The sequence below is a fragment of the Nylanderia fulva genome, unplaced genomic scaffold (genome assembly GCF_048542155.1).
Source record: "Nylanderia fulva isolate GAGA-0341 unplaced genomic scaffold, ASM4854215v1 Scaffold20, whole genome shotgun sequence".
In the NCBI taxonomy this organism is placed as follows: Eukaryota; Metazoa; Arthropoda; class Insecta; order Hymenoptera; family Formicidae; genus Nylanderia; species Nylanderia fulva.
In genome coordinates this window covers 287,538-301,476 of record NW_028190264.1, presented here as the reverse complement: position 1 = coordinate 301,476, position 13,939 = coordinate 287,538, and the positions used below count along the sequence as shown (strand labels likewise).

At 30.0% G+C, this 13,939-nt stretch overlaps 1 protein-coding gene across 8 annotated transcripts in view; it reads left to right on the top strand.

The window, feature by feature from the left end:
• The window catches only part of LOC114944038 (uncharacterized protein CG43867), a 101,432-nt gene that overhangs the window by 68,705 nt on the left and 18,788 nt on the right, over window positions 1-13,939 (top strand). For all 8 annotated transcript variants that reach the window (XM_029319747.2, XM_029319751.2, XM_029319754.2 and 5 more), the window contains one exon: window positions 6,620-6,682. In XM_029319747.2, coding sequence (XP_029175580.1) covers window positions 6,620-6,682 — 63 coding nt within the window. The remainder of the gene's footprint in view (window positions 1-6,619; window positions 6,683-13,939) is intronic.

Below are 13,939 nucleotides of genomic sequence, written 5' to 3'. Positions count from 1 at the left end.
ATTGTTACGCTCGAGAAACCGCCAGTTCCGGAAAATTTGCTCTTTGTAGAACCCCTTTATACAGTAAAGGTATATATATATATAATATTGTATTTTTGATATTTTTCTTTACAAATATATTTCAACTATTTATTACTTCATAATTCTTCCAATTTCTATGACTGTTTATTAAATATTTTAAATATATTTAATAAATAATTTTGGACTATTTATTATATATTTTGACTTAAAAAATAGATTGAAATTTAGACTTAAATTTAAAAAATAAATTAGCTAAATTTTGATGCAATTTTTTTAATTTTATAAGCATATACTTTTACAGAGGAACAAAAATTCTACTCTCTTTACACTGTAAAATAATAACATTATCTTTTATTTTTTTAATTACATTTTCGGTGGTGATTATACACAGAGAAAATTTTCTCTTTTAGAATCTATCCTGAAAATCATATGATAATTATGAGAAAATATGGTATAAGAAGAATCTTAAGTTTCTCTGAAAAATATTTACCACAATAAAAAATATTAATATATCTACTCTATAAAATATATTTTATATCTTATTGTGATATAGATATTAATATTTTTTATTGCAGTAAAAATAATTAATTAATCAGAGAAACTTACAAAATTCTTCCAATACCATATATGGGACATGATTTTCAGAGCAAATTCTAATATAGAAAATTATGGAATGAAGAGCGAGAGAGAGATTATTATTAGCACGACATTATGACAATTTAGTTGTCTATTAATAATGCTAACGAAGAATATACGGCGAATCTCGGTTTTGCCGCGTATCGACGTAGCTCTTCTCCTTCGTTCGTGACCCTCGTCCGTACGGTTTCGTACCCCTTTTCTCGGGGTTGACATAGTTTAATATACAAGGCACGGGAGAGCGAGATCCGGCTTTTCGACCCTGGGATTTCGTTATAAATAAGGGTCGTGCATTCGGTCGGCGTGGAAGAGGTGCTAACGATCCTCGTCCTCGTCGAGCTAATTCCATTACGGCCATTACTCTTCCATCATGTCGAAAGCAAGTCGACTTGTTCGATACGGCGCGATCTTTCCGTAACGGGAGGATGAATTGGATCGTTGCAGAAAAGGCTTAATGATCGATCCTGTTCATTTGTCTAAACGACATTTTCGCTGATTATGATGCAAATGCGACTCTAATAATCCATTAACGTTTTATTACTCTTGAAACCTTCATTTCATTTATTTCAGAGTAATTTTACTCTACATTATCTTTTAGTTTTCTTATTAGTTAATTACAATTTTTCGCAATTTTTTAAGCAATATATAATATAGTAATATAGTAAGAAATAAAATTTAATAATTTAATATAATTCAGGACGTCCAGCAGTCAGGGAAATCTGGAAAACCGGGTATATATTGTCAGAAATTTTATAAATCTGGAATTGGCAGGGAAAAAGCCGGAAAATTTTACTATTTATCTGGATTTTTTTACATTATTTTACATCTGTCTCAATAATTTGAAATTTTCTATTAAATAAATATAACTTTTCCTTGACTCTTTGATTTATCATATATAGATATATGCAAATTATATATTTGAAAAAAATAAAAGTCAGGGAAAAAATTAATTTTTGGTCTTGGAAAATCTGAAAAAGTCAGGGAATTTTTTTCATTGAGTCTATGCTGGACACCCTGCATGTAATTATAAATGATAAATTAATTATACAATATAATGAAATTGGATTTACAATAACTACAATTTTTTTTCGTGTTGGAATGTTAAATATAGCAATTTATTCCTCGCAATTCTTCATATTGTTTCTCTTTCCGAGAATCTATATATGAAAAAGAGTTATAATAAAATTAGAATTTAATAATTTAATATAATTATAAATGACAAATAATTATATAATAAGATTGAAAATAATTAACATGTTTTCGTGTTGGAATGTTAAATATACACAGTTGATGAAAAATTTCTGTTAAATTTAACAGATATCACACGTCCCAAATGATCCACAGAAATTGCTGTGTTAATTTAATATAATATGAAAAACTTTAAATAATTTAAAATAAATTTATTTTTATATAAAAATATGTTAATTTTAGATTTTATCATCCCCACTTACATTATATAAAATAGAAAATCAACATTTGTTTCTGTAAATTTTAACAGATATCTTTTGTCACTAATAGCAGAACATATTTATTGTGTAAAATTAAAAATAGATGCACATTGTGTTATTTTTACATTTTTTGTCAGTTGTTTTAATAATCAATTAACAGAATAGTAATATATTAAATATTTAACACAAAATTTTAACAGGGATCGTTTTTAACAAGAAAGAAAACGCAAAATTTTTTACTGTGCACCAATTTATTCCACGCAATTTTTCATATTGTTTCTCTTTTCAAGAATCTATATGTAAAAAAAAATGAGAAAGCGATTATCAAGCGATCGCAAAGGTAATTTCCGGATTCGAAGCTTAGGCTTTCGTATACCTCGGCAAAATTGCTCGCGATCGTATTTAATAACGAAAGAGGAAAGAAAGCCCGGCAGCGTGTCGAGAAAGAAGACGCGACTCCGTGAATCACGCGAAACCGGAAGTAATTTCCGCGTTTGTGTTTTTCTTCCAACCTCTTGGAAAAAGAAACTACCCGGATTGCCGTTTCTTTCTCTCGCCCATCCCTCTTTTTTCTCCTCTGATATATTTTTTCGTGATTCCCTCCGTCGCACGCGACAGCATTCGGGAACCGGCTATAAATTTTCCTGCTCGCAAAGCGAACGAGAAATTCAAGAAAGTATCCCAGCCTCTATGTTTCGCGTCACGCGAGCCACCGATAACATTAACGAGCCAATCCTCGCTCGACGACGTCTCTCCTCCCTTTTCAGAGTCTTCAGAGTCAAAGGGCCGACACGTGAAAGGGTGTGTGTTATCGTCTCGCGACTTTCACCCTTCGTGCTTTATGCGCGGACCTCCGACAAATTATGAGAAACCCCACACGGAGAAATAAAAGTACTCAAAAAGCCCGCAACCGTTTCCTTTCTACCCTTTTTCGAGGGAACCCTCTTTTGGTCAGAACTTTGCGGGCATTTCCTCTTTGTGCGGTTAATGCAGTCTCTTTTTTTTTTTTTTTTGCAAAACAAATAGATTTTTCTTCTGAATAAGATGAAACTCACTGGACATTTATTATATGAATTTTTTAAAATTAAAATAATGAATTTGGAAAAGATTTTGATATATGTATATATGGTAAATAGAAATTCAGGTGTGAAAAAAAATTAGTGTAATAGTCGAGCACAGATTGATAATTATTTTTAAATTTAATTATACTTATTTTTTTTAATGTCTCGGCCGTTTTTTGGATCTTCTCAATTAATAAAAAATTCACGTACATAAAAAAATAAAATCAAAGGGACAAAATAAATTCCATGAGTATTCCAGAATTTTTCAAGACAAAAGAATTCCTTGAGAATTCCAGGTTTTTCCCGGGAGTATTTTTAAGAGCTAAGTGCAATTATTTTTATTATAATATAATTTTTTTTTATATATAGATTCTCAGAACGAAAAACGATATGAAGAATTGCGAGGAAATAAATTGCTACATTTAACATTTCAACGCGAAAAAAAATTGTAGTTATTGTCAATTTTATTATATTGTACAATTAATTTATCATTTATAATTACAGGGTGTCCAGTAGACTCAATGAAAAAAATTCCCTGACTTTTTCAGATTTTCCAAGACCAATTAAATAAATTAATTTTTTCCCTGACTTTTATTTTTTTCAAATATATAATTTGCATATATCTATATATGATAAATCAAGGAGTCAAGGAAAAGAAAGTTATATTTATTTAATGGAAAATTTCAAATTATTGAGACAGATGTAAAATAATGTGAAAAATTCCAGATAAATAGTAAAATTTTCGGACTTTTTCCCTGCCAATTCCAGATTTATAAAATTTCTGACAATATATACCCGGTTTTCCAGATTTCCCTGACCGCTGGATACCCTGAATTATATTAAATTATTAAATTTTATTTCTTACTATATTACTATATTAAATTATATATTGGTTAAAAAATTGCAAAAAATTGTAATTAACTAATGAGAAAATTAAAAGATAATGTAGAGTAAAATTACTCTGAAATAAATGAAATAAAGGTTTCAAGAGTAATAAAACATTAATGGATTATTTTTTTTTTTTTCAACTATTGCAGAGGGAATGCACGATACGTAAAATCCATATAGAATCCATCAGATACACACGTGTGTACCTACATAGACCGCACATGCCGTCTGAAATTTGGTGGATTGGATCCGGTGGACACCTTCCTGGTGTCATCTCGGCGGTGGCAAAAAGCGAAATTTACGCACTGACGACAGTTTGAGAGATCCCAGAGACGCGGCGCATTCCTCCCTAATGTGGCACCAGTCGCGTCCACCCTTCGGCGTCGCAGATTTCCCTTTCTGGCATCAGTGCGACACGTCGTGAGAGTAACGTGCCGAGAAACTGCGCGCGTTTTCTCTTCCTCCGCATATCAGCAAGAGGAACGTTTCTAGGTTTCTCATCTTTCTCTCTTCCACTCTGACGTTCACCCTTTCATCTCTCGCGCGGCCCTTTGCCTTTTTCTTTTCTCTCCGACGCCAGATGCTGCTAACTGCGCCCTCCTTGATGAGATCCTGCCTCCTCGCGACTTGCGCCTCCTCTGCTCTCGATCCATCTTCCTCGAAAAAGACGAGATCGCGCTACACGGTTTATTCGCCCGAGCGGGAAGAAACACGAATTCTTTATATTCGCTGGCTGCGCTCTTATTATTGCGCCGGAATCGAGTTGATGATTGCACGCCGCTTCACCGACGAAATATCGCGTAAAAAGCAGGGAAGATTGTATCTGAGACGGGAAAGTGTGCAAAAAATTGTACGAAACGTGTTAGAGGGCTCAATTCTCCCTAATAACGTGATAATTAGCGCTTCAGCATCCGCCTAAGAATATGAAAAAAAATCCATTCTTTATATAAGCATCGACAAGCTTTGTCGGAGAGAATTTACTCTTAAAATTTACTCTGAAAATCATGGTAATCGTGGGACAGTATAGTATTATTGGAACAATTTTATAAGTTTCTCTAATTAAATCTTTATCGCAATAAAAAATATTAATATCTACCATAATAAGATATAAAATATGTTCGATTAATTATACTATGTACGTTATTATGAATATTTTTTATTGTAGTAAATATTAATCAGAAATTCTTATAAAATTATTTGCTTATAAAAATATTAATATCTATCACAATAAGATATAAAATATGTTTGATTAATTTTACTATGTACATATTAATAGTTTTATTGTGGTAAATATTAATCAGAGAAACTCTTACAAAATTCTTCTCTTATAAAAATAATAATATCTACTGCAATAAGATGTACTATATGTTTGATTAATTTTACTATATGCATATTCTTTAATGTTTTTTATAGTAATAAAAATTAATTAGATAAATTTAGAAATTTTTTTTCTTATAAAAATATTAATATCTTCTATAACAAGATAAATATATTCGATTAATTTTTCTATGTACATATTAATATTTTTTATTGTGGTAAATATTAATCAGAGAAACTCTTATAAAATTCTTCTCTTATAAAAATATTAATATCTATTGCAATAAGATATACTACATGTTTTATTAATTTTACTATATGCATATTCTTTTATGTTTTTTATTGTAATAAAAATTAATTAGATAAATTTACAAAATTTTTCTCTTATAAAAATATTAATATCTACCACAATAAGATATCAAATATGTTCGATTAATTTTACTATATACGTTATTATTAATACTTTTTATTGTAATAAATATTAATCAGAGAAACTGTTATAAAATTCTTTACTTATAAAAATATTAATATCTACCACAATAAGATATAAAATATATTCGATTAATTTTACTATGTACATATTAATATTTTTTATTGTGGTAAATATTAATCAGAGAAACTTACAAAATTCTTCCAATTATATCGTTCCATTATTGATTACCATGATTTTCAGGGTAAATTATAAGAGGAAAGTTTCTCCGTGCATAAATTATAAACCAAATTAAATTAAATAATAAAATTTCTAATCGGGAAATTTATTAATCAAAAAATTAAAATTGAAAAGAAAACGCCAGATTGTACGTTTTAGATGAGATTTTTAATTTTCGAGAATTGTCATGTTGGTATACTTGCTATCAATCTCAACTGGATCTCAGTTGGTCTTCGAGTCCGTTCCATCATATCTATTAAACTGTCGTAGAGTTTCGTCCATGGACTTACCAAGTTTGATGAAACTTTCCCTCGCGAAATTAGAGAATATCGAACTACTTATGACTTGTTCGGCTACGTCTGTCGAACTTCCTTGAACCTCGGGACTATCTACTTCAAGAACATTATCAATTCACGTCGAAGATCGATTGTCAGTTGTCCTCGATAACGTTAGAAGCGTGAAGAGACATGCGAATAATTTTACCATATTTTTATTGTCCGATAAACTCTGTTATCGAAATTAGAAATATTATTAAGAAGACAAAGATCCATGTCTAAAAAGAGAAATCACTAACATGATATCTTTTTTTTTTGTTTCAGCTCTCCGAGCTCGAACAACGGGTTCTTGAAGCAGAGGGCAGAGCAGATGAAGCTGAAGACAAGGTAAGCAAAAATTGCACCGATAAGTCTCAATAAATTGAAAATAAAATATAATATTGACGCGTTAAATGAATAATCACAGACTTCCACATATAATAATCTATATTATATATAGAATTTATATAATAAATAAATATATATATATATATATATATTTATTTATTTATTGTATATAAAATTATTTATTTATTTATTATATATTTATATATAATATTATATATATATTATCTATAATATTATATATATATATATATATATTCTATATTATATATAGAAGTCTGTGGGAATAATATAAATTCAAAATTTACTTTGAATTTAGCATCTGGATTTTTTTCTATTTCTCATTTAAATTCTATATTAAAAATTAATGAACTATAGGGAAGTATACACCCTTTGCTATATATCCTTTCCTCGGGCAAGCTAATCTTCACTTCATTTAAGTGAAGTTCATTATACGTGACAGATCCTGCATAAATTCCATGTTACCCGGTGTTCTTTACTTAGGGGTTGTTTACCCCTGTTCTATACCGTATACAGGCACGGTGTTCTTTTACCGACGACAAGTCGATCTGTTTCTGCGACCCCGTACGTTTCTTACCCTCGTATCATCTAGCTTTACCGACGGAAAGCCACCAAAATAACCCCTATGTGCACCCTACAAATTCAGATTTATCAGCCTTGGGCAACGGCGAGTTGCTCAATTTTTTTAAACCTTCTGACGATATATGTCCGTCATCATAATGATGTGAAAATGAACTGTCAAATTCTAAAAAAAAAAACTATGCATTATCTCGTAGAATAATCAGAGATTAAAATAATTAGAAATAATTAAAATAAGCACACAAAAACGATAATAATCATTTTTCTTTTATATTCAGCATAGTTTTATCATAGAAAATATATATCAATGATTCACATATATTATTTTAAAAATCCTATTATAGCTAAAAAGCTGTAGAAACACTTGTAAAATTTTTGAGACTTTATTTAAATACTAAGAGAGATTAAAAAAATAAAAAAAATATCTTCAAATAATGTGTCATGTGTATGAAAAAACATAAGTAAAATCTATCATATTGATATCAGTATTGAAAATCAAGTACTATAATATTTTTATTCATTTTTGATTATTTTAATTCATAAATACTAATAATAATGGAGAACAATTAAATGTACGAAAAAATTTGATATACATACATATATTATATGATTTAAAATTAATCTTTTTAAAACATTGTATGTAGGTACATATTTCATCTCACATTTTTTAATTGATTTAAATTATTCATTCTCTTTTCTATTGCATTATCAACGGGCTATTTTATTATTATTAATAATAATAATTGGCATTGTTTCTTTTGAATCACTCTTATTGTCCGTATTTCACAATGCTTTTAACTTTTTGAATATTATTACGCCTTGTCACAATTTATTTTAAATCTATTTAATTTATATAGATAACAAATTTATATAGATAACAAAGTTTATATAGATAACAAATATGCATTATAATCATAAATTTCGAAATTACTTTTTTCTGCTTTTTTATTTTTATTATGACATACATTTATCTTTATTCAATTTTACCCAAGTATTACTTTTTAATATCAAATTTTTTTTATGTGCTTGGAATTAAAAAATTTAAAGTATCTACTCTCTAATTAATAATTACAATATTAGTAATTAAGGAGCACAAATCCCAGAGATGATTTATGGTCTATTAAATTTTATCGTGCGAAATAAAGCACAAAAAAATTTTAAATATAACGAAAGAAAAATTAAAACTGTTTTTGAATAAAATTATATATTTGATACGTGTTTTAAAAATGATATATTTTAAAATTACACGATAGTGATTACATTTCGATCGAGGAAAATTAATTCTCGAAGCTGAGCATCGTCGTAAAATGTCGCCGCTAACTTTAATTGGCAAACAGACCGGAAGCTACACAGCAACCCAATAAAATTGACCTTCTCCTCCTGTTTTGTTAGGTTAGGTTCACTTTTTATTGAATATACGGATTGAAAAATTCTTCACAATGAAAGTACTTTATTACTTCTGTATTATTCTTTCATGTCATCGCTATTGGAAGCGCCATATTTTGTGCACAAATAAACTGCAGAACTTTTGTATTAAGTAAGTATTGTTATGAGCTGATGCACACACAAGAGGCCGATAAAAAACCTGTAATTTTTTTAACTTTTATTGCTTTTTCTTTTATATGAAATTATTACAACGCTTCCCGTTCATTATTATCAGTATTTTAATTGTGGAGAAGGATTTTTTAATCTGTATAGCCAATAAAAAGAAAAGCCCTTGAACTCAAAGTCGGTAAAACAGTCATGATCAGCATTCTCTTAAAGGGATTCTAAACGTTCTTGAGAAGTCTTTGGTTTCAGTCCTGTTTTATCGACAAAATGTGAAGTTAGATCTAACTATAAATCTATTTATTGGATGGTTATACGAATTTTTACCTGAAATTAGAGCGCTTCCACATTTGTTAACATTAATACTTTAATTTGTACAAGATTGATCAATCTTTTTCCTGTACAAATTAAAGTATTAAAATGAACAAAGAGCGAAGCGTTCTAATTTCAGGTAAAAAACAATCCGTATAGCCAAAAAATAGATTTATAATTTATCTAACCTCACATTTTGTCGATAAAACAGGACTGAAATCACAGACTTCTCGAAGACGTTTAAGATCCCCTTAAAATTCCCCATAAAAACGGGCAGCTTTGTTACCGGTATCTCCTCGGAAAGGGCGAAGGTATCGATTAACTTTGAGACGCGTCGGTGTCCGTCGGTATCCGTCGGTATTTCAAAGAGAGAAAGGGTGAAAGCGCGAAAGGGAAAGAGAAAGAGGGTGGATGGGGTTGGAGGGGTAAAAAGAGAAGGCGAGAGAGATGGAGATAGAGCAAGATAGACTGATAGGAGAGTGGCAAGATGGCCGGACGCCCGGCCGGCGAGGTCGTCGTTTTGTTATGACCTCGAAATTGACACTCGCGAAACCACGTGCATCCGCGACGTGACGTCGCATCCGCATCGTATCGTCGTCTCGCGATCGACACCCTCGGACACCCTCGGAAACCGCCCCGGATCCTTCGTCATCGTCCACCACCGTCCGTCGAAGGTCGAGGTCGTCGTACCCGGTTCTTGTTCCTCGTATGCGAGGAACTATGGCTCGTAGCAGGTGACATCGATGAAAGGTAATTGATGATACGCTGTCGCGGGATTTCAATTTTCACGGCTCTCATTTCCGCGCAAAAATGCAGAATCACTCCTAGAGTGTTTATTCGGGAACAGTGCAATTTCGACGAAATGAGGAAGTCCCAGATTTTCTTGCTTCTTCGAGAACAAGGCCGACACACAATGAATTTCTTCTTACAATTATGTAAACCCTGAAAAGTCATAATCGTGGAACAATATGGTACACTGAAAAAAATGTGTTAACTTGACTGAACCTTTCAACTAAATATTATTTTCTCAATCTTGATTTAAATATTATTTCGTTAATTGAACATATAAAATATTTAAATTAAATGTAACATATTAAATCTAACAAAACGTATATTTGACTTAAATACTAATGTATGTTCAAGTAGCAAAATAGTAATTTAGTTGAAAGGTTTAGTTCAAGTTAACAAATTTTTTTTTTTTAGTGTACTGGAGGAATTTTATAAGAGTTCCTCGGATTAATATTTTTATCACAATAAAAATACATATTAATATGTACGTAGTAAAGATTACTAGAAAAAATCATGGTAATTATGGGATAACATTGGAAGAATTTTATAAGAATTTCTCTAATTAATATTTACCATGTAATAAAAAATACATATGAATATGTAGAGAACATATTTTATTTCTTTATTGTGATATTAATATATACTGAACAAAATTTTATTTAATTCAAATAAATATTTTTCAATACTGCCTTTATAAATCATTTATATGAAATTAATAATATTGATTAGACGTGAAAGAATATTTATTTGATATAAAAGAATCTTTTTCAAAATAGATAAATATTTATTTGTTTCAAATAAATGATTTATAAGGCAATATTGAAATAAAATATGTATTCATTTAATAATTTTTTTTCAATGTATTTTTTTATTGTGATATAAATATTAATCAGGGAGAAACTCTTATAAAACTCTTCCAATACGATATTGTCCTACAATTATTATGATTTTCAGGGTAAATTCTGAGAGAAAATTCTCTTCATATATGGATTAAAATTATTTTAATTACGACGAGATCTGGTTTCACGAAAATTAAACTGATTGAAATGATACTAGCAACACACAACCAATACAATTTCGTTGAAGCTAAATTTCCATGCTAATTACATGTAACGTAATTACGCGAAAATAATCCCCCTGTTTATGACAACAAAAACACGAGGCTTGACGTAACGCGTATACATTTTCCTGTCAATCGAAATTAATCAGCGTTAAGAGTTAAAATTGATATGATTTTAATTATTGATCGCATTTTTTAATTTCAATGATGCAGATGTGCGCGAAAATAATTGTCGCGTTTATTTATAAACTCGCGTGTCCTATATTTTCGAGATTAATTGTTCCGAGAAGAATGGAGACTTCGAAGAATCGCATCCTTTGAAATAAACATTAGTGTCCAGAAATATATAGTAAAATTACTGCGAAAAAGGAAGGACAAGTCTTATCATGCCGTATCGTGGGTTACAACGAGCGGCGCTTGAACGAGATATATTGGTTGTGGCTTAATGAGTCGCGTCTCGTGTAGAATTGGCTTACGGCCAGTGTATGAGTAATCCTCACTTCCCGCCGACGTGCATTAAATAAAACGAGGATGCGGTCTTCGTCTCTTCGCAAACCTGCGTGTCTTTCAGAGCCGGGGTTCTCTAGCTTGCAAAACCGCCGCGCCGGTTTGTCAGATTCGTCAAATAAGCTCGAGAAGGAGAGTCTGCACATTTTCCCATCTCGAAATAATACTTGTTATTCAAAGTGCTCATTTTTACGTACAATGTACCTCTTTTCTGCATCGTAAAAAAATACCAAGTTATAATGATATTCCAATACTAAAAAAATATACTAAATATTTATGTAAATTTATAATTTATGTAATATTAAGGGGATGCTGACCATGGCTGTTTTACCGACTTTAAGTTCAAGGGCTTTTCTTTTTATTGACTATACAGATTGAAAAATCCTTCCTCACAATTAAAGTACTGATAATAATGAACGGGGAGCGCTGTAATTTCGTATAAAAAAACAAAAATTAAAAAATTTCAGTTTTTTATCGGCTTCTTACATCAGCTCATAACTATACTTATTTAATACAAAAGTTCTGCAGTTTATTTGTGCATAAAATATGGCGCTTCCAATAGAGATGACATGAAAGAATAATACAAAAGTAATAAAGTACTTTTATTATGGAAGATTTTTCAATTTGTATATTCATTAAAAAATGAATCTAATCTAACTTAAAGTCGGTAAAACAGAACAACGGCATTCCCTTAATTTTTAACATATAAATTTAATGTTATATAATTTAATTTAAATATTTATAAATTTATATGGACATGAATATATAAAATAAATAAATAATATATGATATATTCATATATTAGAATAAAATGTTGTGAAAAATGCATATAAGAGAAGCTATATTTGAAAAATATGTATTATAAAAATTGTTTATTCAACATACAATGCCTTTATTGGTTATTATAGCAGCTGGTTTCCATGTGTGTATATGCATACATATTTAATAGGAAATTACGTGGCACGGTAAATCAATATTTGTCAAATAGGAGCGTATTGACTATTGTTCGTGCATAATGCATATTTCATAAACTTGCAACATGCAGTATGTGATTTTGGAGCGTATAAGTGATATGAATTTATAAGTAAGCGTTTCGTTATAAAATACACGACAGCTTTGTCGTGTCTCATGGGTATCTTTGCCGAGACGCTTATGTGTCACTCGTATGCGGTTTTATTGCAACCTTAGGCGTCGCGTCGTCGGGATGCACCGAAAAAAATCGGTATCTATTTTTTGTCCCAGCTTCTCGTTATAATCCTAATAATTTGGAAATAAAATAAATGAATATTTATTATTTACGTAAAAATTTTAATATATAATAATATCTTAAAATATCTTATTTAAATTGTTATTTGGATCCTTGGACAAATTTTTTAAACCATGTTTTTCATTATTATTATTATATTTATAATTCAAGGTTTATGCAATCGATATATGCATATATATATATATATATATATATATATATATATTTAGAATAATAATTACAATTTTTATTTCACGGTTTAAAACAATTTCTATTATGTATATATTATAAGAAACAGGAGTGTAAATGTGATTCTGAATCGGGAAATCAGATGACTCATACATCCTGTATATATACACATCGGATATTCAAACACGATTAACTCCAACTTCCGATTGAAGTCTATTGTTAAAGCGCGAATCGTTCTCGTCCTCCTTGCATTTTCTTCCTTATAAGCCTGCGCTAACGAGAAACAAGTGGAGCAGATCAATAAATTTCAAGATGTCCTCAAGAACAAAAAGAAGGGAACACTCGCGATTAAAGTCTGTCCCAAGTCGTCCCTTCTATAGTTTGGTTCTTCTTCCTAAAAACGTCAATGAGTGAAAGTTTAGGTGAAGTTAAAACCAAATAATTTTCTATTTCATTGAAAATTGTCTTTATATGCCTCTAAATTTTATTTTATTTTATTTATGAATTATTCGGAAAATTAAATTTTCTCTTTGACATTTGCGGTCTTTTTTCCAAGTTTTGTTCTCACGAGACGCTTTCAGGGAGCGAAATAATTTTCTATTTTATTGAAAATTGCACGTCTTTATATACCTTTATAAATTAAATTAATTTTATTTATTAATTATTCGGAAAATTAATCTTTCTCTTTGACATTTGCGGTCTTTTTTCTAAGTTTTGTTATCACGAGACTCTTTTAGGGAACGACATAATTTTCTAATTTATTGAAAATTGCACGTCTTTATATGTCTCTATAAATTTAATTAATTTTCTTATTTGTATTTATTAATTAATTTTATTTATTAATTATTCGGAAAATTATATAATTTTTCTCTTTGACATTTGCGGTCTTTTCACCAAGTTTGTCATCACAGGACGCTTTCAGGGATCGGAGTTCACTCTGCTCAGGGTCATCGGCTTGACCCACGGTGCGGTGGTTGTATATGCATACGAGTAGCATCCACAAATTCTC